Source organism: Equus quagga, chromosome 14 (genome assembly GCF_021613505.1).
Source record: "Equus quagga isolate Etosha38 chromosome 14, UCLA_HA_Equagga_1.0, whole genome shotgun sequence".
NCBI classification, from domain to species: Eukaryota; Metazoa; Chordata; class Mammalia; order Perissodactyla; family Equidae; genus Equus; species Equus quagga.
Window position 1 is genome coordinate 32,179,485 of NC_060280.1, and position 23,152 is coordinate 32,202,636.

The 23,152-nt window shown below is 46.0% G+C and overlaps 2 protein-coding genes across 2 annotated transcripts; one reads left to right on the forward strand and one right to left on the reverse strand.

Moving 5' to 3' along the window:
- The first annotated feature begins 6,997 nt into the window (after positions 1-6,997).
- Positions 6,998-10,766, forward strand: THRSP (thyroid hormone responsive). The gene is made up of 2 exons (XM_046685185.1): positions 6,998-7,506; positions 10,093-10,766. The coding sequence occupies exon 1, from the start codon at positions 7,017-7,019 to the stop codon at positions 7,485-7,487; it is 471 nt and encodes a 156-aa protein (XP_046541141.1). The 5' UTR covers positions 6,998-7,016; the 3' UTR covers positions 7,488-7,506; positions 10,093-10,766.
- A 913-nt stretch (positions 10,767-11,679) lies between these two features.
- Positions 11,680-19,424, reverse strand: NDUFC2 (NADH:ubiquinone oxidoreductase subunit C2). Its single transcript, XM_046685186.1, has 3 exons — positions 19,125-19,424; positions 14,121-14,264; positions 11,680-11,860 (listed from the first exon to the last, which is right to left on the reverse strand). Exons 1-3 carry the CDS (start codon positions 19,291-19,293, stop codon positions 11,811-11,813), a joined length of 363 nt encoding a protein of 120 aa, XP_046541142.1. The 5' UTR covers positions 19,294-19,424; the 3' UTR covers positions 11,680-11,810.
- Positions 19,425-23,152: the final 3,728 nt, after the last annotated feature.

The window sequence follows — 23,152 nt, forward strand, 5'->3', positions numbered from 1 at the left end:
GAAAAGTGTGTTGAATGAAAAAAACGGAGGAAGGAATGAAGAAGTACCTGGGAAGCATGCCAAGGGCAGACAGATCTCTGCAGTTTTCATTCATTCATCTTTTCAGTCTTCAAACTAAGGATACTTTCCTGAGCTCCTGGGGTCATGGGCAAGAGTCAGACCTGTTTCTTGGCCCAGGTAGAGGACATATAGACGTGTTTTCTGTGTGAGTGACTAGTCTTGTCTGGTCACAGAATTTTAAAATATCATAGCCTTATAGTAAGTGACGTGTATGGCCTGGTGAAGTCCTTCCAGGGGAGTGAACAGAACATGATGGGAAATTTAAGTTGGAGTCTCAGTGTCTTCATCAACAAAGGGGAGGTTGGGTTGCAGGGTCACTGGAGCGTGTCCAGCTCTGATAATCCAGACCTTTGCAATTGACTGACTTGGGAGCATTTTATTGGCATGCCAGCCACTCTGTCTACTACTCAGCAAGCCCAGAAGCCCTTAGGCTGTCCTGGAGCTAGCTGTATCGGCCTGAGGAAGGACTGGGTCTTCCCAGAACCGGGGAAGAGGTGTGACAGGGAGGAAGTTGGGAATGGAGGCTGGATGGGCAGTCCTGCCAGCTTCCTGGGTCTACTCCGGTCAGCCATTCACGCGGAGCCTTTGTAATGGGGTGGTTCCCCGAACAGCAGAGATACCAATATTCTTGAGTGTGAGAAAAGGCCTGGGCCTCTTGAGGTGACCTGAGGACTCCAGGGCCTCCCTGCTCCCTCCAATAGCTCTTTCTTAGCTGGCCATTTGACTCTTCATGCCTCAAAATCCTCTATTCAGAGGATTGTATATATATTTTTAGCTTGAAAGAGCCTCTATTTAGTCCAACTCCTCAATTTTCCAGTTGGGAAACTGAGGCCTAGAGAGGTGGAATGACTTGCGTAAGGTTACCCAGCGAGTTAGCTGTGCCTTTAATGAGAATAGGCATTCTTTTTTTTTTTTTTTTTGAGGAAGATTAGCCTTGAGCTAACTGTTGCCAAGCTTCATCTTTTTTGCTGAGGAAGACTGGCCCTGAGCTCACATCCGTGCCCATCGTCCTCTACTTTATATGTGGGACGCCTACCACAGCATGGCTTGATGAGCAGTGCCATGTCCGCACCTGGGATCCAAACCGGTGAACCCCGGGCCACCAAAGCGGATTGTGCTCACTTAACCACTGCGCCACCAGGCCGGCACCACTTAAGGAGCATATTTTATGATGAAGGGCACTGGCTGTTCCCTGTGCCTCGAATATGGAGCTCCAGAAGTTGAGAACATTCAGGTCTCAATACAGAGGCCTCCTTTTCCCTGGGGATAGTAACCGTGTTTGGAGTGAATTCCTGACCCCCTGACCACAGGCACGCCCTGGGGATCTTGTTGAAATGCAGTTTCCCATTCAGCAGGTCTGGGCAGGGCCTGAGAATCTGCATTTCTGATGAGCTCCCTGGAAGTCATTTGTGGCCGCTCTGCAGACCACACTTGTAGTAGCCAGGCTCTACCTCCTTATTTTGTTGTATTTTCTTCTTAGCCCATGTCACAATGTGATATTATCACATTTATCTGTGCCTGTGTTCACTGTGGCTCTCTTCCCAGTGGCTAAAAACTGCCTGGTCCGCCTCATGCCCTGTTATACCCGCAGGCCCAGCGCAGTGTAAACACGCAGTAGGCTCTCAGTACTGAGGTCCCCTGACAACAGCGAGAATCAGGTTCTGGAGGGGAGGGACCATGTCCTGTTTTCTCCTGCCTTCTGATGGAACAGCAAGGGTAGGAGCACACAGCAGGCGCTCAGTGACTAGAGGTAATGGGTGGAGCAGCACCTGACTCTTGACCCCATATGTCCCCTTATAGGTCAGGACTGGAATGACAATGAGAAGAAAAACAGCGAGAGGTCCATAGACATCAGGTGATCTGTATGTGTATAAAAATCTTTTTTTTTTTTTTTTTTTTGCTGAGGAAGATTCGCCCTGAGCTAACATATGTATTAATCTTCCTCTACTTTATATGTGGGTCGCCACCACAGCATGGCTGACAGGTGGTGTAGGTCCACGCCCTGGATCAAAGCCCGTAAACCTGGGCTGCTGAAGTAGAGCACGCTGAATTTAGCCACTATGCCATGGGGCCGGCCCCTTAAAATCCTTTTTAAAACTAGAAAACTTGTTGCAACCTTAGTCTGAGTCCATTCTGTAGCTGCCTGGGCTCAAACCCAGCTAGGGTTACTTGGAGTCAGGCAACCCCAGGGCATGACTTGATCATCTTACTCCCTGCACTGCGTTCACGTGGTGTTCTTGGCCTGGCCCTTAGGGGCCTTGACCCCAGTCCATCTGGAGCCAGTTTAGTTTGTCCAGACTGGGCCGTTCAGATACAGTGAGGGTGAGATCACAGGCAGCTCTGGTCAGGCCATTCCAGTAAAGTGCCCCACTCAGCCTCAGTTTCCCTATCTGAGGGCAGGAGGTGACACTTGAGGTCTAGTCCAGCTTCTGCTGCTTCCGTCCTCTTTGTTGCCAGGATTCCCCTCCTGCAGTGACCCAGCTGGACCAGATAACCTCCCAACCCTGGAACACGGCATCTTGTGAGCAGGGACACCTGAGTTCAGAGGGCCCTGCTGAACCAAGGGTCGCCTCTCCTGCTCCCTGAGAAGATCCCACATCCCTTCTTTCCTCCTTCCTCTTATCCCTGCTCCTCAAACTACTCTGAGTCTGGTCTATCCCCTTAGATCCCTGTCCTCTGTTCTCTCTCAGAGAAGGCTGGCAACTGCTGATTCAGGAACATTCTTTTGCTGAGGAAGATTAGCCCTGAGCTAACATCTGTGCCAGTCTTCCTCCACTTTATGTGGGTCACCACCACAGCATGGCTGATGAGTGGTGTATATCCACACCCATGAATCCAGCTCCCGAAATGGAGCAGGCCACACTCACCACCGCACCATGGGGCTGGCCCCTCAGCAACATTTTATCCAGGGCATTCCATCTGCCAGGAGGACCTGGAGGCAGAGTTGGTCTGGAGCCTACTGGTTGGATGACCTCGGCCATGAGGACCCTCCTTCCCCACCTTCCCAGTGCTCCTTGTGTGTTCTGTGCTCATTCACTCACAAGGCTCATTTATTCCCCCAGTTACCAGTTTGCTCACTCTCTCCCTTTTCCACAAACACACGCATTTACTCACTCACTCATTCATGGGGCACTCCCTTCATCCCTCTGGGCCAGTCCAGGAGCACATCTGGGACTAGACTGGCCTGAGATGGGATTAGGATGCACACACAGAGGCAGAATGACACAGCGGGGGACAGGGGCCATGTGCTCGGGGGGAGTTCCCCAGAGTCTGAGCTGGAGAGGCCCTGACAAAGGCCCCTCATTGAGTAGATGGGCCAGGGAGGCCCAGGGCAGCCCCAGGTCACTGGGGAAAAGAAGAAGGAGGCCATGGCTTGCAGGGCACTCCTGGCCTGACTGCCACATCAGGACCAGCTCTCCCAGCCCTGTCCGCAGGTAGGACATCATTGTTTCCAGTTCCAGGTCAGTGACCTTGGGTTAAAACCACAAGAACTAGGGCAGGGTAATGTCCTCAGGGACCTGGACTATGGATTTAGAAGGAGTTACACAACCAGGGCTGGAAGGGCTTCCCTTCAGAGTTCTCCAAACTCCTTGCTTTACAGCGTGGACACTGGAGCCCAGGGGGCCTGCTCATAAGTGGGCCTGGCAGAACCCCAAACCCAAACCGCAACGGTCAGCATCGTGGTGTTTGGCTATGCCTACTGCTCAGCCATCCTGGATGTTCGCGTATAAGGGAAGCCCCGTTTTCCTGAGGAGATGACATTTAAGAATGTTTCAGAATGTTTTCTCCAGTAAAAGTCAAAAGCAAACAAACTAAAGAAATAATTTAGGGATGGAAACGAATTAAGCAAACGTTTACTTAAGTAATCTGCTAAGATTAAATTCTTTCACTTAATTTATTAATTTAGAAAACTTGCTCTTTTCCACTCATAGTTTAGGAAACAATTTCAGGAAAATTCTTCATGCTGCTGACTGGTGGAGGTATTATTGAGCGAATGTGTCTTGTCACCAGTTTTGTTTTCAGTAAAGTACTGGGGAAGCACCCTGTATCATGACGACTGTCAGGACAGGAGCACAGCACACCCTCCGTCTCTGAGAAGTCATGCTGGAAAAGAGCCTCACCTCAGAGTCAGGTCCGTGAGGTTGCACGCAGCTCCTGGGTGGCCATGTGTGGCTGTAGTGCTTGGGCTCCCTCATCCACAGGGACCTCCCTACTGCCCCCCACCATCACCAAGGCAGGGGACCCTGTTTTTTCCAGGTGACTGGACATTATGACCAAAGACCCTAGAATGTATCAAGAAGTGAATCTATTGGCCATCATTCGGCCAGTATTTACCGAGCATTTGCAGTCCTGGGCCCTGGGATGGGTACAAAGCAAACTGGAATGTGTGTAGCCAGTCCTAGAATGGAGGACTAAATGAGGAACTGGGGGAGCATACGGCAGGAGAGGGGAAGCGGTCAGGAGGCAATGCACAGGTGTCGAGGTCTTGCAATATACTAGTATTCCACGCACATCCTCTCTAGTCCTCATAACTACCCGTGGTTGGGAGTTATTACCCATTCTGACTCCTCCCTGCCTAAGAACTAATAGTGTTCTCAGGCCAGCTACTTTACCTTCCTAGGCCTCAAGTTTCTCCTCTGCAAATGGGGACTCCTGCCACATATGATTATTGGGAGCATTGAGTTCTGTTTTAAGTGCTGGGCATAAATTAGTTTAGCATAGCAAGCCCTCAGTCAATGTTTGCTCTTATTACTATACCATAGGAGGAAGCTGAGGCTCAGAGAGGAGGAGTGACTAGCCCAGGGCCATACAGCCGGCGAGAGGAAGAGCTCTCCCATGCTCTCTGTTCTACTCTGTGACCTGCAGTACAGGAAGATTTAAAGTGGAAGCTGGACCCTTCACAGCAGGCCAGTGGCCTGGACTTGGCTGCCCTCTCTGTCCTGGAGATGCAAGGTCAACTGTCTGGCCCACAGCCAGCTCACGAAGGGGACTTGGAGAGAGGCACGACCTCCGCTTTCCTCTGAGGCCTGGAGAGCTGGGCTGAGCCTCCTTCCTGTCATGTCTGAGACCCTGGGCAAGTGCCTCCCCTTTTTGAGTCTCAGTTTCCTCATCTGAAAAGGGTGGTGCTGATGTTTTTCTGCCACATAGGGCTCCTGTGGGGATCGAGTGAGTTAAAGGCTGGGAAATGGTTTTTCACACTACCCTGTTGTGCTAATATAAGCATAGTTTAGGCCGGTGACTTTGAGGTGAGGCAGATATGACAATTTAATGGGGAGAGGCTAAAGGGAGGTAGAATTCAGTTCAATGTAAGGAGGAACTTTCTCATAGCTCTGGCCATAGGAGTGGGAGGGAGTAGGGGAGAGGATGGCTGTCAGTCAGGAGGGTGCAGAGGGGGCTCCCGCCCTGGGGTGGGGGTGAAGGTGGCTTAGGTGAGATAAGATCGTCTCCCTGTGCTCCCCTCCTTCTCTCTCCACCCTCGCTGGGACGGGAGGTACCTAGCAGATCTTTCCACCCGAGGTGGTGTTGTGAGCAGGTGCCTGAACCAGAATGTAGAAGGTCTTGTTCACTCGACTTGGCCAGTAACTTGCTGTGCACTTTGAGCCTCTCCCTGGGCCTCATTTTCCTAGTTATCTCATAAATAAATATAGCGAGTTTGCCAACTGTGATAATGTGGCTCTGCAAAGGATTATTATCTTCTGAGACTGTTGGTCAAAGGACTAGGTCAGGGCTGAGTGGTTGAGTTGGTACGCTTGACTTCAGAGGCCCAGCTGGTTTGGATCCTGGGCGCGGACATAGCACCGTTCATCCAGCCATGCTGAGGCAGCACCCCACATGCCACAACTAGAGGGAGCCACAGCTAGAATGTGCAACTATGTACTGCGGGGATTTGGGGAGAAAGCGCAGGAAAAAAAAAAAGAGAGAAAGGATTGGTAACAGTTGTTAGCTCAGGTGCCAATCTTTAAAAAAAAAAAAAAAAGGACTAGGTCATTGGTAAAGAGGAAACATTGTAACTTGTGGAATTACAGGCTAGAGTTGAGAGGGACCTCAGCATTGTTCTCGAATCCACATAGATAAAACGTCTGGGGATGGTGCCTTGTGGTTTACAAAGCATTTTCTTCAGCTTTGTCTTGTTTGATGCCGCCCAACACCACCTCAAGTTTACAGACAAGGGCATGGGCACGGTTAACTTGTATGATTTATGCAACATCACACATCAGTCTAGGTTACTGAGCAGAGGTGGGAGAGAGGTAGTCCTGGGCTGGAATCCCAGTTCCAACGTGACCATGGGCAAGTTACTTTAGCTGTCTGCACCTCAGTTTCCTCACTGGTGAAACAGGAATATTAACACATTCATCATAGGGTGGTGGTGAAGATTCAGTGGGATAACCCCTGAGAGAGCTTAGGGCAGAACTTGACGCAAAGTAGGTGCTCAATAAGTGCTAGCCAGCAAACAACCAAAAACACAGCTAGGAAATTGCAGAACTGGGCTTCTGACCCCTGCTTCAGTGCTCTTTGCCCCACACAAAGCTATTTCATTTCATGACCCTCCTCCCTTGTTCATTTCACAGCCGAGTTACCCCAAGTCAAAGGGAGCTGCGCAATAGGAAGCTGGCAGAGAAGAGGCTGCTTGGTCTCAAGTGATCTGAAAAATTAATTGCTGCTCTGGGGTCGAGTGGACCAGGTGCCAAAGTGAAAAGCTTCCCTCTAACTGGCCCTGTAAGCTGGAGGAGGAGGGGCCAGGATCTTGCTGAGCCAGAGTGCTGAAATGACAGACAGAAGTCTGGCAGTTCTGTTCCTGGGCAGATGGATCACCTGATGTAGATGTTAGGGCTCAAGCCCTGGGATTGGCCTAAAACAGGGCTTTGTTGACCTTGGCATCCTGTCAAGCTGCGGTCACATCCACACGTAATACTAACAGCCTAGAAATAGTGCTGCGGTAGTCTGCCTGACTCAGCATGAACAAGGAAGCCGCCATGCAGGTGCTAACCCAGCGCTACCCTAAGAACTGCCTGCTGACCGTCATGGACCGGTACTCAGCCGTGGTGCGCAACATGGAGCAAGTGGTGATGATCCCTAGCCTACTGCAGGACGTGCAGCTGAGTGCACACGGGCTCCAGGCCCAGCCTGGGACCCCTGATCTCTACAACTGCTTCACCATGCTCAAGGCCATCCGTGTGGATGTGGACCATGGGCTGCTGCCCCGGGAGGAGTGGCAGGCCAAGGTGGCAGGTGGCAAAGCCAGTAAGGCTGAGGATGAAGCTGCAGAGACAGAGGAGGCCGAGGAGGAGAGGGTCGCGGGACAGCTGGACCTAGAAGCCCAGTTCCACCTGCACTTCTCCAGTCTTCATCACGTCCTCACCCATCTTACCCTGAAAGCCGAGGAGGTGACAAGGAAATACCAGGAGATGATGGGAGAGGCCATGTAGTCCTTGGACTCTATGGAAGGTAATGGTAGGCATGCTAGTAGATGTCAGGATCCTCCAAGGGACATTCCAGGGGAGGAATGGGAGCAGTGGTGGAACCCAGGGGAGAGGGAGAGCCCAGTTCTCAAACAGAGCCACCCTCACTGCAGGGTGTTGGGACCAGGACCTCGGAGGGCCCAAGGCCAGACCTGCCTTACTCTCCTTCTGACCCAGAATTGGTGGGTAATGGCCGTCAACTGTCATGGAGACAGAAGGGAAAGTGGCCTGCGAGTGCATACCTTATGTGCACATTTACGTGTTTATGCATGTATGCATTTACTAGCAAGTATGCAAATGCTTGAAACTGTGTGAACTGGATGAGAACATTCTCACCGTCAACTTCGTTAAGAGTCTGATTAAGCTATGCACTCTCTCCCCAGAGTCCAGGTATATAGACATGTAACTATACATATGATTTCAGGGGATGTGCTATTCACCAAGGCCCACCCACAAATCCTAAAATAAGAATCCCTAGGAGCCGGCCCGGTGGTGTAGTGGTTAAATGCACGCTCCATTTCGGTGGCCTGCGTTCGTGGGTTTGGATCCTGGGCACGGACATACACACCACTCATCAAGCCATGCTGTGGTGGTGTCCCACATACAAAATAGAGGAAGATTGGCACAGATGTTAGCTCAGGGCCAATCTTCCTCACCAAAAAAAAAAAAAAAAAAACCCAACCCTAATGTCATATATTAATAAGAGCTTCCATTTTAGCACATAGTAAGTGCCAGCACAGCCCTTAAGGGCTTGACATAGATTATCTCATTTAAGCATCATAATTCTATGAAGATAGATTTTTATTATTTCATTTTACAAATAAAAAAACTTACTTAAGACACGTGTATTTACTCAGGTGGTGTCCATCGTGAATTCTACTTGTGTGTGGCAGTGGTTCCAACATCTTTTCAAGTCACAGAACATGGAAAATTATATTTATATGGCATCTGGGGGTACATCGGTGAGGCTGCTCACAGTATTCCTGCAATGGGCCAGGGTACTCTGGCCATCCTAGGTTGCAGCCAGCCAAATGGAAAGCCAAAAGACTGCTCTCTTGGCACTCTAATCCATTCCAGGCACGCCAGCGTGGAGGCACGCCCATTGGGAGGCCCCATTGTGAGGATATATGCATATGTGTTGGAGTCTGAGCCCACATGTCTATGCACAGAAGGGCTGGGGTTGTGAGTGTGGATGAGCAGCAAGCTAGACAAGCAGGTGGTGGGACCTGGAACAGTCATGGGTGGGTCACTCATGGGCAAAGATCGGGAGACATTTGGCCACGGCACCTGCTAGTTTTGATCCTGTGCTGCTCCCACAGACTGGCTTCATCAGTGATAAACCACATCCATGTCCGTGGGAATCTCAAACCCACCTGAGCTAGGTATGTGGGGCAGGATTTTTAGCCCCATTTTACTAGTAAGGAAATTAAAGCCAGAGGATTGAAGTGACTCACCCAAAGTCACCTAGTAAAAGGACAAAAGCAAGAAAGGCCCCAGCTTTGAGCTGGCTGTTCTCTCCTTCACACCCGCTCTCTGCCGTATTGTGCTATCTTCACAATCTACCCGCAGGCCGCTCTGTCATGACGGGGAATGAACACGGACCCTGAACACACAGCCTACAGAGAGCTCTGCTCTGGTCTTTCTCGCAGCCATTCTTCCCTCCTCAACCTCAAACCTACACCCAAACTGCCAACTTCAACCCTGCTTCCCTCTCCTCTTGAGGCTCCCTGGGTGCGTTTCAGAGGTTCTTCTTGAATATGAGTGGGCTGGGTCAACAGCTATGGGTTCAAGTCCTGGTTCTACCACTAAAGAGCTGTGAGGCCTTGGATTAGCCAGCTCAATTCTCTGGGTTTCAGTTTCTTCACTGAATAATATCAGTAGGAGTAAAAAATAACAACTGGCACTTGAATAGTTTTATAGTTTAAAATCACTTCCATATCAATTATCTAATGAAATTATCATCCCCTTTTCCAGATGAAAAAACCAAAGGCCTGAGAAGTAAAGTGAGTCCATGGTTACTCAGGAAATGGCAGAGCCAAGATGTGAATGAACCCCGGCCTAACTCACATCTAATTCCTTTCCTCTACACTAGTGCATTTCCTTAGCGCCTTAGAATTCTGCAGCCTGGCTGGAGGTGGGAATTGGGAGTGGCAGAGTGAATAGAAACCCTACTCCTTGACCAACCAAACGGCTTCAAAGACGAGAGCAAATCGACACCATAATGCTTCAACACTCCCAACCTGATTTTCGTGGAGGCTGTATGGTTATAGCAGAGTTTAAAAATCTGGGTTCTTGTCCTGGTTCTGCCACTGACCTCTGTATGACCCTGGACAACGTATTCACCTTTCTGCCTCGCATTTTCCCTGTTAGTGAAATGTAGAGGTGAGACTAGAAGAGTTGTTGCAGCTCTGATAACCTGATTCTTCTTACAGTGCCAGGACACTGCCAGAGCTGTCCTACAGCAACACCATTGAGCCTTTTCATTAGTCTTCCTACTTCAATAGGCATGTGATAGTATCTCAGCGGCATGAATTTGTACTCACTTGGTTCTTTACGTTTCTGCACTCCACAGATCACTCTATGTGATAGCAGGCAGACTCTGTGAGGAGGACATGGAGCTGTTCACTAGCCCTGATGCGACCAGAAAGGCCTGGACCTGCAGCTGGAAGCGAAGGCGACTTGGTCCTCTGGGAAGCTTCCTTCCCTCCCTCTGAGCACCAATTCATGGCCTCTCCACCGGGTCACTTTAGGGATGCTTGTTGCTATCCACAACTCCCCTCCTTCCTCTGACAAGCTTGGGTGGTGGCCAGTGGTTCACGAGGGAACAGATGTTACCTGACCAGTGTGTGGTCTGGTAGAAATGGCATGGGTTTTAGCATCTGCCCAACCAAAGTTCCCATCCCTCCTCTTGGCAGTCATTCAGTATGTGATCCTGGGCAAGTTACTTAATCCACTGGAATCTAAATTTCCTCATCTATGACGTGGGGATAGTATTACCTACCCCACAGAGAGGTTATGAAAATTAAACAAGATGATGAATCAAAAGCACCTGGCACCTGAGCGCTCTTATTCTAGCCTGTTTTCTTCTCAGCTCACCTTGCCTTTGCTCCAGCTGTTGATTTTACTCTCCAGAACCAAGGGAGAGCAGAATGCCTTGGGATGAGTGGTTCACTCTTGTACCTGCCAAGCACAGGTGAACTATAAACCTGTTTATTGCAGTAGCAATAAAAAAATAATACATTTGTACATATCTTTATTAACTTCTAAGGTACTTTCTCACATAACGCTTTCATTTTTAACAAGTGGGACACAAGAAAATAGAGATGGAACTCATCTGACTTTCCCCAGAAACCATATGCTGATATTCATACTGCCCCTAATTTGAAATCACATATAAACAGAGAAACAATTTTATTAATCTCCAGAAACTAATCTGATGATAAAATCTGAGCTTGGAAACAAAAATCTCTTTGGACAAGCATTTGGATTTGATAGGCCATAGAGAGTAACCTCATTTTAGTCAGGTGAGATCTCTTACTTCTAACTGCGCCGGCTCCCCTGCAGACAGTTGGCCGGCCGCTTTCCCAGGGTGATGCTCTAAGGGCAACGGCCCCTTTGCAGTATTAGACTTCTGCCCTCCTGGTCTTGAGTCTCTTCCTTCTAAGCCATCCTCTGCGTTGTTGCAGGAGCTCAGAGATACAAACCTGACCATGTCATTACCATTTAAAACCCTTTAGTGACTTCCTACTACCTATAGGATCAAATCAAAATTATTCTGCATGATTCACAAAGCCCTGCATCAGCTGGCTCACTTTGTTTCACTCAGCACTAGAATGGAGCAGGCGGAACTTTCCTGTAAAGGGCCACATATTAAATATTTTAGACTTTGCAAGCCAGAGGGTCCCTGTCACAATCACTCAATTCTGCTGTTGTAGCATGGAAGCTGCCGTAAGCAAAACATAAAAAACGAGCATGGCTGTGTACCAACAGAACTCTATCGGCAGGGGGCAGATTTGGCCCACCAGCTACAGCGTGCCGACTCCAACTGGAACTAAGCTCCATTTTAACCTCTGTCCGATGTCGTCTTAAAACTGGGTGAATGGAAACCAACCGTTCTCTGATGAACTATTTTTCTTATGACAAAAAGGAGTCAGAGTGCTCATGATGATCATTTTAATCACAAGGTGTTAACATACAGATTAACATAAACTTTAGATGTTACAGAAACAAGTTCCACGAAATTCAGAAATAACCAGTATCAGTGAAACTGGAGCAAGCATTTTGGAAACTTCAACGCACTGGATGGAACTCTTCAAGAATTTCACGATAAGTTTTCTTATCTATAAAATGAAAAGTCACAAAAGATTTATTTTTAAAATTATGTTTAAAAAATCCTATTTCCTAAAGTAAAATTAACACTTAATATTCTTATAGATAGAAACCAGTAAGAATTTCCTTATTTTCTAGTCCTCAACCACGGCTTGGCAATCACTGAGACATTTTGTTTCACTGAATGAAGAAAAACTTTGCAAGAATCTGTGGTGACATCCAGATGGCTGCTTGGAGCAGCAGAGTGCTGCCAGGGGGACCCTGGCTGAAGAGGCGATGGAAGGAATGAACAGGGAGGGGCACAGATCAGCTGGGAGGGGCCAGGAGGTGGTGGTCAAACTCTCCAGGCTCATGCTGTCAGCGCATGAGGCTCTTGGCACACCTGCCAGTAATCTGCTCAGAGCAGAATGACAGAGGAAGCTAGGGGAGATGTGGAGGCGAAGAGCGGGAGGTCTGGAACTGAGGACTGCTCTACCACTGGGGTCTCATTCTTAGGAATCAGTATTCCCAAGATTCCTTCCAGCTCTAACATCCAGCAGTTCTGCATATTCCCCAACTCTGATACATCCACTATTCATGTTTGTACTAGTCTTTGAGCTCTTCACTGGCAAAAAAAAAGGCTGTACCTTTTTTCTTTTTGCTTGAGATTAGCCCTGAGCTAACATCCGTGCCAATATTCTTCTACATTATATGTGGGTCACCACCACAGCATGGCTGATGAGTGGTGGAGGTCCGTACCCTGGATCCAAACCCATGAACCTAGGCCACCAAAGTGGAACATGCTGAACTTAACCACTAGGCCATGGGGCTGGCCCCCAAAAAGCTGTTCCTTTTTGAACGAGCATAAACACCACCGATGTGATTGAAGGCTATGGGAATATAAACAGAGTAGTAAAATCTCAGCGCTAAGTAGGATCTCAGAGATCATCATTCAGTCTAATGAAATTTAAACACTTAATATTAAACATTTACATAAATAGGAATATCTATTTAAAAATCTACATATTTACAAGTTCAAAATTTTCCTGTACTCATTCATTCATTCACGTGTATGCACACCAGTAATGTGTGTAAAATACACACAAGAAAATAGTTCTATTACAATTATATTCATAGTTGCACAGATATAAGCAGAGTGTGCTGAGAAAATTCCTGTCTGTAACTGGGTGAAGTCTTTTTTTCTTTTTTGCTTGAGGAAGATTCACCCTGAGCTAACATCTGTGCCAATCTTCCTCCTCTTTATACGTGGGTCACTGAGATAGCATGGCTGACGAGTGGTGTAGGTCCGCACCTTGGATCTGAACCCATGAACCCAGGCCACCAAAGCAGAGTGTGTGTGAACTTAACCACTATGCCACATGGCCAGGCCCTAGGTGAAGTCTTCATTGAGGTGATGGATCCTGAGCAGGAATTTGCTAGGTGTACTGGGTAGAAATGGGGCAAGGGAGCATCAAGAAGGTACAGCATGTACAAAATGATATAGGGCAGGTCCAGGACACAGCATTTCACAAGGCAGAAGAGCGATGGGAGATGAGGCAGGGTTCTGTGTAGTTCAGGGCAGCTATTATTTATTAAGTGCCTGCTATGTATAGGCTCTGTGCTAGAGGCTGGGGAAACAAAGATGAAGCTGTATTCCAATGAGGGACACAGACACGTGACAGTAATGTGGTTGATCAAAGGTATGGGCAAAGTGTTTCTACCAGGCAATTGGCTCAGCCTGGGGAAATCAGCCATCCTCTGAGTCTGGATTTTATTCTATAGGCAATGGATAGCTATTTTAAACATATCCATATTTATCCAGAGAGACATGACATGGAGGCAAGTGCAACAGTCCAAGCAAGAGATTATCCGGGCCTGAACCAGGCAGTGGCAGTGGGAGAGAGAGGAGAGTTCAGGGCTGAGGAATATTTAGGAAGTAGAACTGGCAAGATTTGATGACTACTGGGAAGTGAAAGAGAAAGACCTGAAGATGATTCCCAGGCTTCTGGCTGGAGTACCCAGGCGGACAGTAGTGCCACTCACTGGAGCAGGACACAGAAGAACAGGAGATCCGGGCAGGCAGAGGGGACATGAGTTCTGCTCCCTGTCCAAGGGACACAGAGATACTCAGCCAGAAACTGGATATGTGAATTCAAGAGGATTCTGGTCTATAGACAAAAATGTGGGAGTCAACAGAATATAAAGGGCACCTGAAGCCACAGGCATGGATAAGATAACCAGGGAAAATGATACAGAGTAAGAAAGAGGTTTTCTACAATTAACTGGAAATACCTTTTTCAGGAAAATCCTCCGGATGTGATTTTACATAGGAAAACATATCACGGTCCCTCAACGCATACATATAGTCTTGACGTTTTAAAAGATAATATCCAATAAAAACAAAGGAAGTGACATATAGAAGCTGGCGATGCAAACCTGAAATTCAAACGACAAATCCCAAAGAAAGTAAAAATCAGTCAATGTATATTTAAAATTACATTTTTACATTTCAGATATATAATTTATTATTTCTTTCAACATTCTTTTAAAAAAAGGCTTTTCTATATAGCTATTGTGAATTAATAGCCTTGACCTTGAGATATCGTCTAAAGAAATCTGGCAATTATGAAAAACAACATTATGTCTACAGACATAACTATCGATAGAACCCAAGATTTTTTAAATTCAGGTTTTATAAATTTTTTCATGGAAAAAGGCAGCTAAGTACAAAATCCTGAATGCTAGACTGAGAACAGAAAAAAAATTGTCCTTTCCTTTTCAACAGGTTAACTTTAGACCTAAACTAACTTGTATCCCAGGACCTGTTCAGGATGTGGTGAGACAGAGGCAGTCCTCTAGGAACAATCGAAACCAATTTGGTTTGTCTCCATACACCAACTCATATTTGCATATTTACTGGTTACTAAAACAGCCAGCTACACCACAAATCTATTTCAATTGTCTTTTGTACCTTTTAAACTGTGTACCATGTGCATGTATTACCTATTCAAAAACTCTATTTTAAAAATCATCCTATTATAATGAGACTGGAGAGGATCTAATTATATGATCTAGGGAAAGCCAAAACTTAAGGTCTGAGGGGGAGATCCAAAGGTATGAACTTTACGGAAACGTTTTTTGCAAAAGGCTAACTGCCGGTGTGATTTTCTAGCTATGCTCCAGAATTCTATCCCCAGCCCTCTTATCCTACACATTCTCCTCTGGAGAACTCATTTATTTCTATAGTTTTATCTACTGTTCATGTGCTGGTGACCCATTAAGTATGCCCAACTCAGACACCCACGCTGAATAGCTCTATCAAAATGTTTGAGAGCTGTGTTCACCTGAATGCCCCCAAATGAACTTGTTTCCTTCATATTCATATCTCTAACCTGGAGAATGATAAGATCAGAAATCCAAGCCCTGGGTAATACACACAGTAGTTATCCCTTTTCCTACCCTCTTCCCTCACATCCAGTCACTGAATCCTGTCAATTTCACCTTGTAAATATTTCCTTTCCTCACTTCAAGGAACTTCTCTCATTTGCACTAACTTGTCTCCGTTTCATCTCATTTTCCACTCCACACTGATCCCAGCTTTTACTCTCTCACTAGAGGAATTTTTAGTAAAATACAAACCTAGCCTGTAAGCCCCTTCTCCTTCAATTACACCAAACAGGAGTCTAAAGTCCCGCAGGTGGCCTCCCAGGCCCCTCTCGAGCTGACTCTTCCAGCTTCATCCTCTGACACTCCCTGAGGCGCGTCCTGTGCTTTGGCAGTACTGAACAGCTCCTAATCCCTCACACAGACAGAGAATCCCTCACCCTCTTTCATGCTTCCGTATACCATGCAATGGTTGTTTCCCTGCCCAGGGACTTCCTTATCCTTCAAGAGTCAACTCAGACATCACTTCTGCTAACAAGTCTTCCCAGAACTTTCCTGGAGTTAAAAGGGTGAACTCATTTCTATTAATATGTAAATTACTTTAGAAATTATTTGTCTCTACTACCATGCAAAAGCAATGTCTGATTCATCTTTGTATACCAGCATACAGACAACACTTAACAAATGGATGTATTTAATAAATGGATGAATGGCCCTGGGCAAGTCAATTTCCTACCTCTAAAACAAACATAATACCTATCCTCTCTTTCTCACAGTAGTATTATAAAACCAAAAGAAAATGCATGTAAAAGTATTTTGGAAAAATGTGTAAAACAATAAAAATGCAAAATATTACTATGATCTGGGACTGGACAGAACCCAGGTTCCTCTGCATTCTCCCTTACTCCAAACAGCCCTGTTTCCCCTAATGCGCCACCTGCAATATGGCAAACCAAAGTGTGCTGGGTTCTCCGATGTACCACTGAACTATGTACACAGATACAAAGACCCAGATTCTATGCTTACCCGTATCCCTCACAGAAAAAGACTCCATAAATGTTTTCGATGATGATATCAGTGTCCTAACCCTAAAGGTATGGCTCGGCCTCTTACCAAGTCCCCACTCCCCTAAGCTCTCCTCTCTCTCTCAGTGCAGTCTCCCTCTCACTACATATACAACCCCTCCACGATCGCTTTTCCTTTCCTTTACTCAATCAATCTAAACTTGGAAGCCATGGTGCTCTTTGCAGAACACCATAAATTACCGCTATATTAAATAGAAATCACTAAATATTTAATTTTGTGGACTACACTTAGATATCAACTAACTAAATTTAGGGCAAGTAAGTGGTAACCAGCAACAAAGGTTTAAAAACAGGTGATGGGAGAAAAGCTTAAGAAATAATCTATTTAACATTTTCTGCTAACTTGAAAAAAGATCTGCACAATTTGATTTCATTGGTAGAATATTCCAGTACTACTCACAGAATGCTAGGTACTCTCCAGGGCCATAGTTTGAAAATCCACCCTCTCTCTCTCCTTCCCCACTGCTCCGACTGTCACACCTGTTACCCTATGTGCATAAACTTGTACCACAATTTGTCTTTTTAATGGATATGCTCACCTGGTTTGTAAATCTTTGGAGGGTTGGGACCATGTTTTATATTTCCTTGTACTCTACACATACTTATTCATTCAATAACTACTTACTGAGCATTACTATATGCCAGACATTGAACTAGACAAACAATATGCATTCAGTAAATGCTGCTGAGGATAACCATTTCAGTAAAGTTCTCAAGACCTAAATTTTCCAAAGCAACTTAGAGAAACGCAGGGAACTCAGGAATTCTAATGTCTAGCCCTAGCTAAGCACTTTACATACATCATCTCATAGTTCTCACAGCCGCACAAAGACATAGATATTATCCCTATTTCATAGATGGCAAAACTAAAGCTCACAGAGATTAGTAACGTCCCCAGAATCAAATGGCCAGTAGCGTGGAGGTGGTGTCAAACCCAAAAGGTTAAGTGCTCTTAACCACCATGCTTCTGTCTCCTAGAAAAGGCACAAAACACTGTTTGACAACAACGAGGCAAGATTAAGCGGTACACACTTCACATTTCAGCCAATCTTTACTTCCTCCGACTTGTACCTCCTTTGTGCTCCCAAAGTGCTCTCTGCTCACCCACCTCTTAGCAAAACACATACCTGTCACATCTAGTCTCGTAATGGGCTATTTACTTATCTCCCTGACCCGACCAGGAGCTCCTCAAGGGCAGGGACAGTATTCCTCACCCCATATACCCAGTATGTAACACTGCCTGGCACGGAGAAAGAGCTCAGTAAATGTTGAACAAATATATGGTAGACTGTTTGCATAACAAGGGCTAAGGAAACGGAACTCTGTCCAGCACCTTCTATGTGCCAGGCATTTTACCTAAAGAATCTCAGTTAATTGTCAAAAGAAACATACAGATTAATTATTCTCATTTTACAGATAAGGAAATTTAGGCCTGACCAAGTAACTTGCCCAAAGTGACACAGCTGAGATGCAGTGGAGCAAAAAGTGGAGCTCTCTCCATCACACCAAGCAACAGCCTTGGGCAAACGTACAGTGGCGACGGAAATGGAGAAAACCCCATCTCCCCAGAGGCAGAAACGGACAGAGACGACTCCTTTGACTCCTGTGGAATCACGTCCAAGGGAGCCGGGATTTCAATATGCTTTGAACACTGGAAATGCTGGGATTCGGTGGACTGGGAGCTGACCTTCAGGCATGACATACAGCTGAAAGAAGGCCAAAGAGGCACAAGTGAGGTGACTCCCGGTCCCCTGAACCATGGTGTTAGCCTTCTTCCTAACTGGGCTCCTTGGCTCCAAGCAGTGCTTCACATTGCTGACAAAGCTGACCTAAAACACGGGTCTCATTACTGTAGCTCCCTCTCCCACTGTCCCCCAGCGACCGAAAGCTAAAAAGCTTCCTGTCCCCTACAGAATAAACTGCCACGTTCTATCTAAACCTCCTTTGTACGCTTATCACCCTACCCTGCACACTCGCTCAAGCATCGAGCGGTCCCCCATTCAGAGGCCCTGGCCTCCATTTACTCCCCCAGCTCCAATGGCTCGCTGCTAGAATCTGCCTGATAAATCAAAGCTAAGTTCCAACACACCTCTTCCGCAGTTTCCCTCCTCTTGTCCCGTTGGGGACCCACAGCCCTCAGCGCGGCTACTGTGTCACCTATTATCAGAGTCAGACTCTGAGAGGAGGCCACTGACACCCACCAGGAAACACAGTCCAGCCGCTTAGAGCCTCCTACTCCAAGTGGGGTCCCCAAGCCGCAGCATCAGCAGCACCTGGGAGTTTGTTAATATCAGGCCTCTCTCTCCGGACCTAATGAATCAGAATCCCCATTTGAACAAGATCCCGGGTTATTAGTTTGAGAAACACTGGTTTCAAACGTAGCCTTTGAGGTCTAACAACAGGCTCTGCCACTACTAGCCCCGTGACCTTGGGCGAGCTGCCGTAACCTCTCGAGGCTCTGTCCCCTCCCCGTGGCTGCTCCTCCCCCGCAGGTGTTCTGAGGATTAACCGCTATCATGCGCGGCGTGCAGGGCACGCTCATTTTTGCACACACCGCGCCGCGCGCTGAAGGGGAGCAGGCAGCCCCCCAGCCTTCACAGGCTCCCTGCGGGTGAGGGCTGCGCCTCAGTTTCCCCAAGTGCCAACGGGCCCTCTGGCTCTGCCCGACTCGGAGGAGCCACCCGGGCGCGGGAGTCCCGGGGAGTCTAGGGGGGGCCTGCTGGGCCAAAAGGCCCAGAAAGGCCGAGGCACCCCAGGCGGCTTGGGGAGAGCCTGCCCGCGGCCCCGCGACCCCCTCCTCCCGGCCGATCCCGCGCGCAGGCCTCACCGGCCGCCACCACCGGCCTCCGCCGGATCGCGTTATCGATCAGGCCGGAGCAGTAGCCCAAGAAGCCGACGTAGACGAGCCGCGGGTCGGTCAGTTTGGGCGGGGGCAGGCTCCGGGCCTCATCCGGCAGGAACCTTAAGGGCGCCCGGCCCGGCCGTCCGCTCATCATGGTGACGCCGTTCCCCCTTGAGGCCCGGCCTCAGCCCGCCAACCAGAAGGAAAAGCGCCGCGACCACTGCCGGGGCCCACGCCGCGGGCTTTCTCCTCCCTGCGCAGCGCTGAAGGGCAGGGCGCACCGCGGTGCAGCGCCCAAACGCGTCCCCGCGCGCGCTGCTGCCGGGACCCCGCACGCGGCGTTCCGGGCTACTAATGGCCCACGCCGCTCGCCAGCCCGCGCCGGTTCAGCTGGTGGGGTTTGGGGGCTGGAAGCACAGGGTCGAGGAGCACACGACGCGAGCCAGACTGGGAGAAGGCTAGGTAAGGCTACTTTTTTTCGCCTGAACTCCTCCATCTGGAATTGCCTCTCCCTTCCCCGCCCCAGAATGTTCCTTCAGCAAGAATTTATCTTTGCATCCAACACCCACAAGTGGGCTTAATGGATAGTTTTAAGAAACAGAATTAATTGAAATCTCATAAAAGCTAGTTTTCATTTTCTGAGTTTCCAGTCGTTCATTAGCACAAGCACACCCTCTAAAACCTAAAATTAAGGGCCAGGCAGCAACAAAGAATATAGAGAACCCCAGCACCAGATCATTTAGCCAAACTCTTGAAATTCAGCCTGGGTCCCAGCACCCTAAAATTTTTCACCTCTGGGTCTTCGGGTGCTTGCACGTGGCCGAGGGAAGAGGTGTTCCCTAAAGGTTTGAGGAATGAAGGGAAGAAGGAATCTATAACGTTCTGCCCTTTAATTGTCCAGTCTCTGCTCACCTACCTCCGATCCTGCAGAGCTTCTGTTTTTGAACAGTCCTTTCTTTAGAAGCTTTTCCTGATATGGAGCTAAAATATATTCTTTTTGTGTCCGTTCATTAGTGAGAGCAACATTTTATCTAGACAAATGCTGATTAAACCAGAGGTTAATGCAAAGGTATATGCATCAAAAATATTGATCTCCAAAGTGGAAGAGTTAAATATCACTTAGGGGTGATTAAGTGACAGATGGACGTTTTATGTCTATAAAAAGCGCTCCCAGATCTGTAATATTTCAAGTTAGGGTTTTCCAAAGGAACGTATGTTGGAGCAGTTTCCTGGAAGCGGCAAATGTTTCAAAGGTTCACACTCTTTGACCCAGTAATTACGTGTCTGGGAATCTGCCCTATAGAAATGATATGACATAGGAAAAAGCTTTTTTGCACAGTTTTTTTTTTTTTTTTTACCATAGTGTTTCTTTTAAAATAATATCAAAAGAAAGAAAACCACCAAAAATCTTCCACAGTAGGACTATGTAAGTTTTGAATACTTGATGAACTTAAATGTTTAAATGATGTTTACACATTCTTCTGGGTCCAATCTGGGACTTGTTTTTTTTTTTTTAAAGAAACTTAAAAGTTACAAAAACATACAAAGAAAAATACAATCAAATGCTCATATTCTACCGCCTAGAATTAACGTGTTAATATTTTGTCATTTATTTCTACCGTTCTTTTCAAGGAAATGAAACACTGTAGATAAAGCTAAAGTCCCTTCTTCTCCAGAAGCAACCACTATCGTGAGTTTAGTGGGTATACTTCCAGTATACATGTATTTAGTATTGTGTTATGTGTGCTTTTAATTTTTTTTACCTAAATAGTGTGATTTATTTTTCCTGTTGTTCTCTTGCTTTTATCATTTCATATAATATTTTTGAGATCCATGATGATACAGAAAGATCAAGTTCATTCCTTTTGACTGCTGTATAATATTCCATCACATAAAGATGTCACATTTTATTCATCCGTTACCCTTTTGATGGATATTTTGGTTGTTTTCAATTTCTTTTTCACGTGCCTAAGTCTATACGCTAGATTTTAGAGTCTAGAGAAACTTCTGCACATGTGTACCAGGACTAAGAGATGTGAAAGATTATTCACAGGAATAATAGCCATTTATAATACCCACGAACTGGAAACATTCTAAATGTCCATTTAGAATAGAAAATAAACTGTGGTGTTTTCATACACAGTAATATCCATGCATCAGTATGATGAATCTCAAGAAATCTGTGTTAAAAAAGAGAATAGGAGATAAGAGAAAAAAGATGTTACAGGAGAATATATGATTTTATTATTTTTAACTTTACATATGCATTTTCCACACTTTTGGGTTTATAATATGTTTTATGCAATAATAAATTTTTTACTAAATTAAAATTTTAACTTTTTTATTGTGATAAAAAACACGTAACTTTAAATTTACCATCATAATCATTTTTAAGTGTATAGTCCAATAGTGTTAAGTATATTCACATTGTGAATGAAACTCTATACCCATTAAATACTTATTCCCTCTCCTTCCTCCCCCTAGCCCTTGGCAACCACCTTTCTACTTTCTGTTTCCATGATTCTGACTACTTTAGATACTTCACATGAGTGGAATTATATAATATTTGTCCTTTTGCGGCTGGCTTATTTCACTTAGCATAATATTCTTGAGGTTCTTTTATGTTGTTGTATATGACAAAATGCCCTTCCTTTTTAGAGCTGCATAATATTCCACCAGGAAATGTATATACTACATTTTCTTTATCCATCCATCTATTGATGTCCCTTAGGGTTGCTTCCACCTCTTAGTTATCGTGGATAATGCTGCAATGAATATAGGTGTGCAAGCATCTCTTCAAGATCCTGCTTTGAATTCTTTTGGATATATACCCAGAAGTGGTATTGCTGGATCATACGGTAATTCATTTTTTTTCTTTTTTTTTTTTTTGAGGAAGCTCTATAGCATTTTCCATGATGGTGGCACCATTTTACATTCCCACAGTGCTTAAGGGTTCTGGTTTCTCCACATTCTTGCCAACAGTTATTTTCTGTTCTTTCAATAGTGGCCATCCTAATGAGTGTGAGATATGGTTTTGATTTGCATTTCTCTTATGATTAGTGATGTTGAGCATCTTTTCATGTGCTTCTTGGCCATTTGTATATCTTCTCTGGAGAATTGTCTATTCAAGTCCTTTGCCCATTTTTAAATCAGGTTATTTGATTCTTTTTGTTGTTGAGTCATAGAAGTTCCTTAAACATTCTAGATATTAATCTCTTGTTAGATATATGATTTGCAAATATTTTCTCGTATTCCATAGTTGCCTTTTCACTCTGTTGTTTCCTTTGATGTGCAAAAGTTTTAAACTTTGATGTAGTCTCATTTGTCTAATTCTGCTTTTGTCACTTATGCTTTCAGTGTCATATCCAAGAAAATCATCTCCAAATCTAATGTCCTGAAGCATTTCCCTTCTGTTTTCTTCTAGGAGTTTTATAGTTTTAGGTCTTGTGTTTAGGTGTTTAATCCATTTTAAGTTAATTTTTGTATATGTATTCTATTACATGTGAATGCCCAGTTTTCCCAACACATTTGTTGAAGAGACTGTCCTTCCCCAGTGTGAGGTCTTGGCACCCTTGTCAAAGATCTTTTGGCCATGTAAGCAAGGGTTTATTTCTGGGTTCTCTGTTCTGTCCTGTTGATCTACATATCTGTCTGTTTGCCAGTATCATACTGGCTTGATTACTGTTGCTTTGTAGTATGTTTTGAAATCAGGAAGTGTGAGGTCTCCAACTTTTTTCTTCTTTTTCAAGATTTTTTTGGCTATTCAGGGTCAGTAATACATTTTTAAAATGTAAATAATGTCTCTTTTTTTTCATTAAGGTTATGAAAGTTAATGTCCTTGTGAAATTACAGTTGTACATCATTATTAGTCATGTTGTAGGTACACCACTTCACCCCTAGTGCCCTCCCCCCACCACTCTTTCCCCTGGCAACCACCGATCAGTTCTCTTTGTCCGTATGTTATCTACCACCTATGAGTGGAGTCATACAGAGTTCGTCTTTCTCTGTCTGGC

Coding starts and splice junctions, on each gene's coding strand:
- THRSP (XM_046685185.1), top strand. CDS start 7,017: ATGAACAAGGAAGCCGCCATGCAGGTGCTAACCCAGCGCTACCCTAAG.
- NDUFC2 (XM_046685186.1), bottom strand. CDS start 19,293: ATGATGAGCGGACGGCCGGGCCGGGCGCCCTTAAGGTTCCTGCCGGAT. Junction 14,265..19,124: donor GAGGCCGGTGGTGGCGGCCG/GTGAGGCCTGCG, acceptor TTTGAATTTCAG/GTTTGCATCGCCAGCTTCTA. Junction 11,861..14,120: donor GGAGGATTTTCCTGAAAAAG/GTATTTCCAGTT, acceptor TTCATTTTATAG/ATAAGAAAACTTATCGTGAA.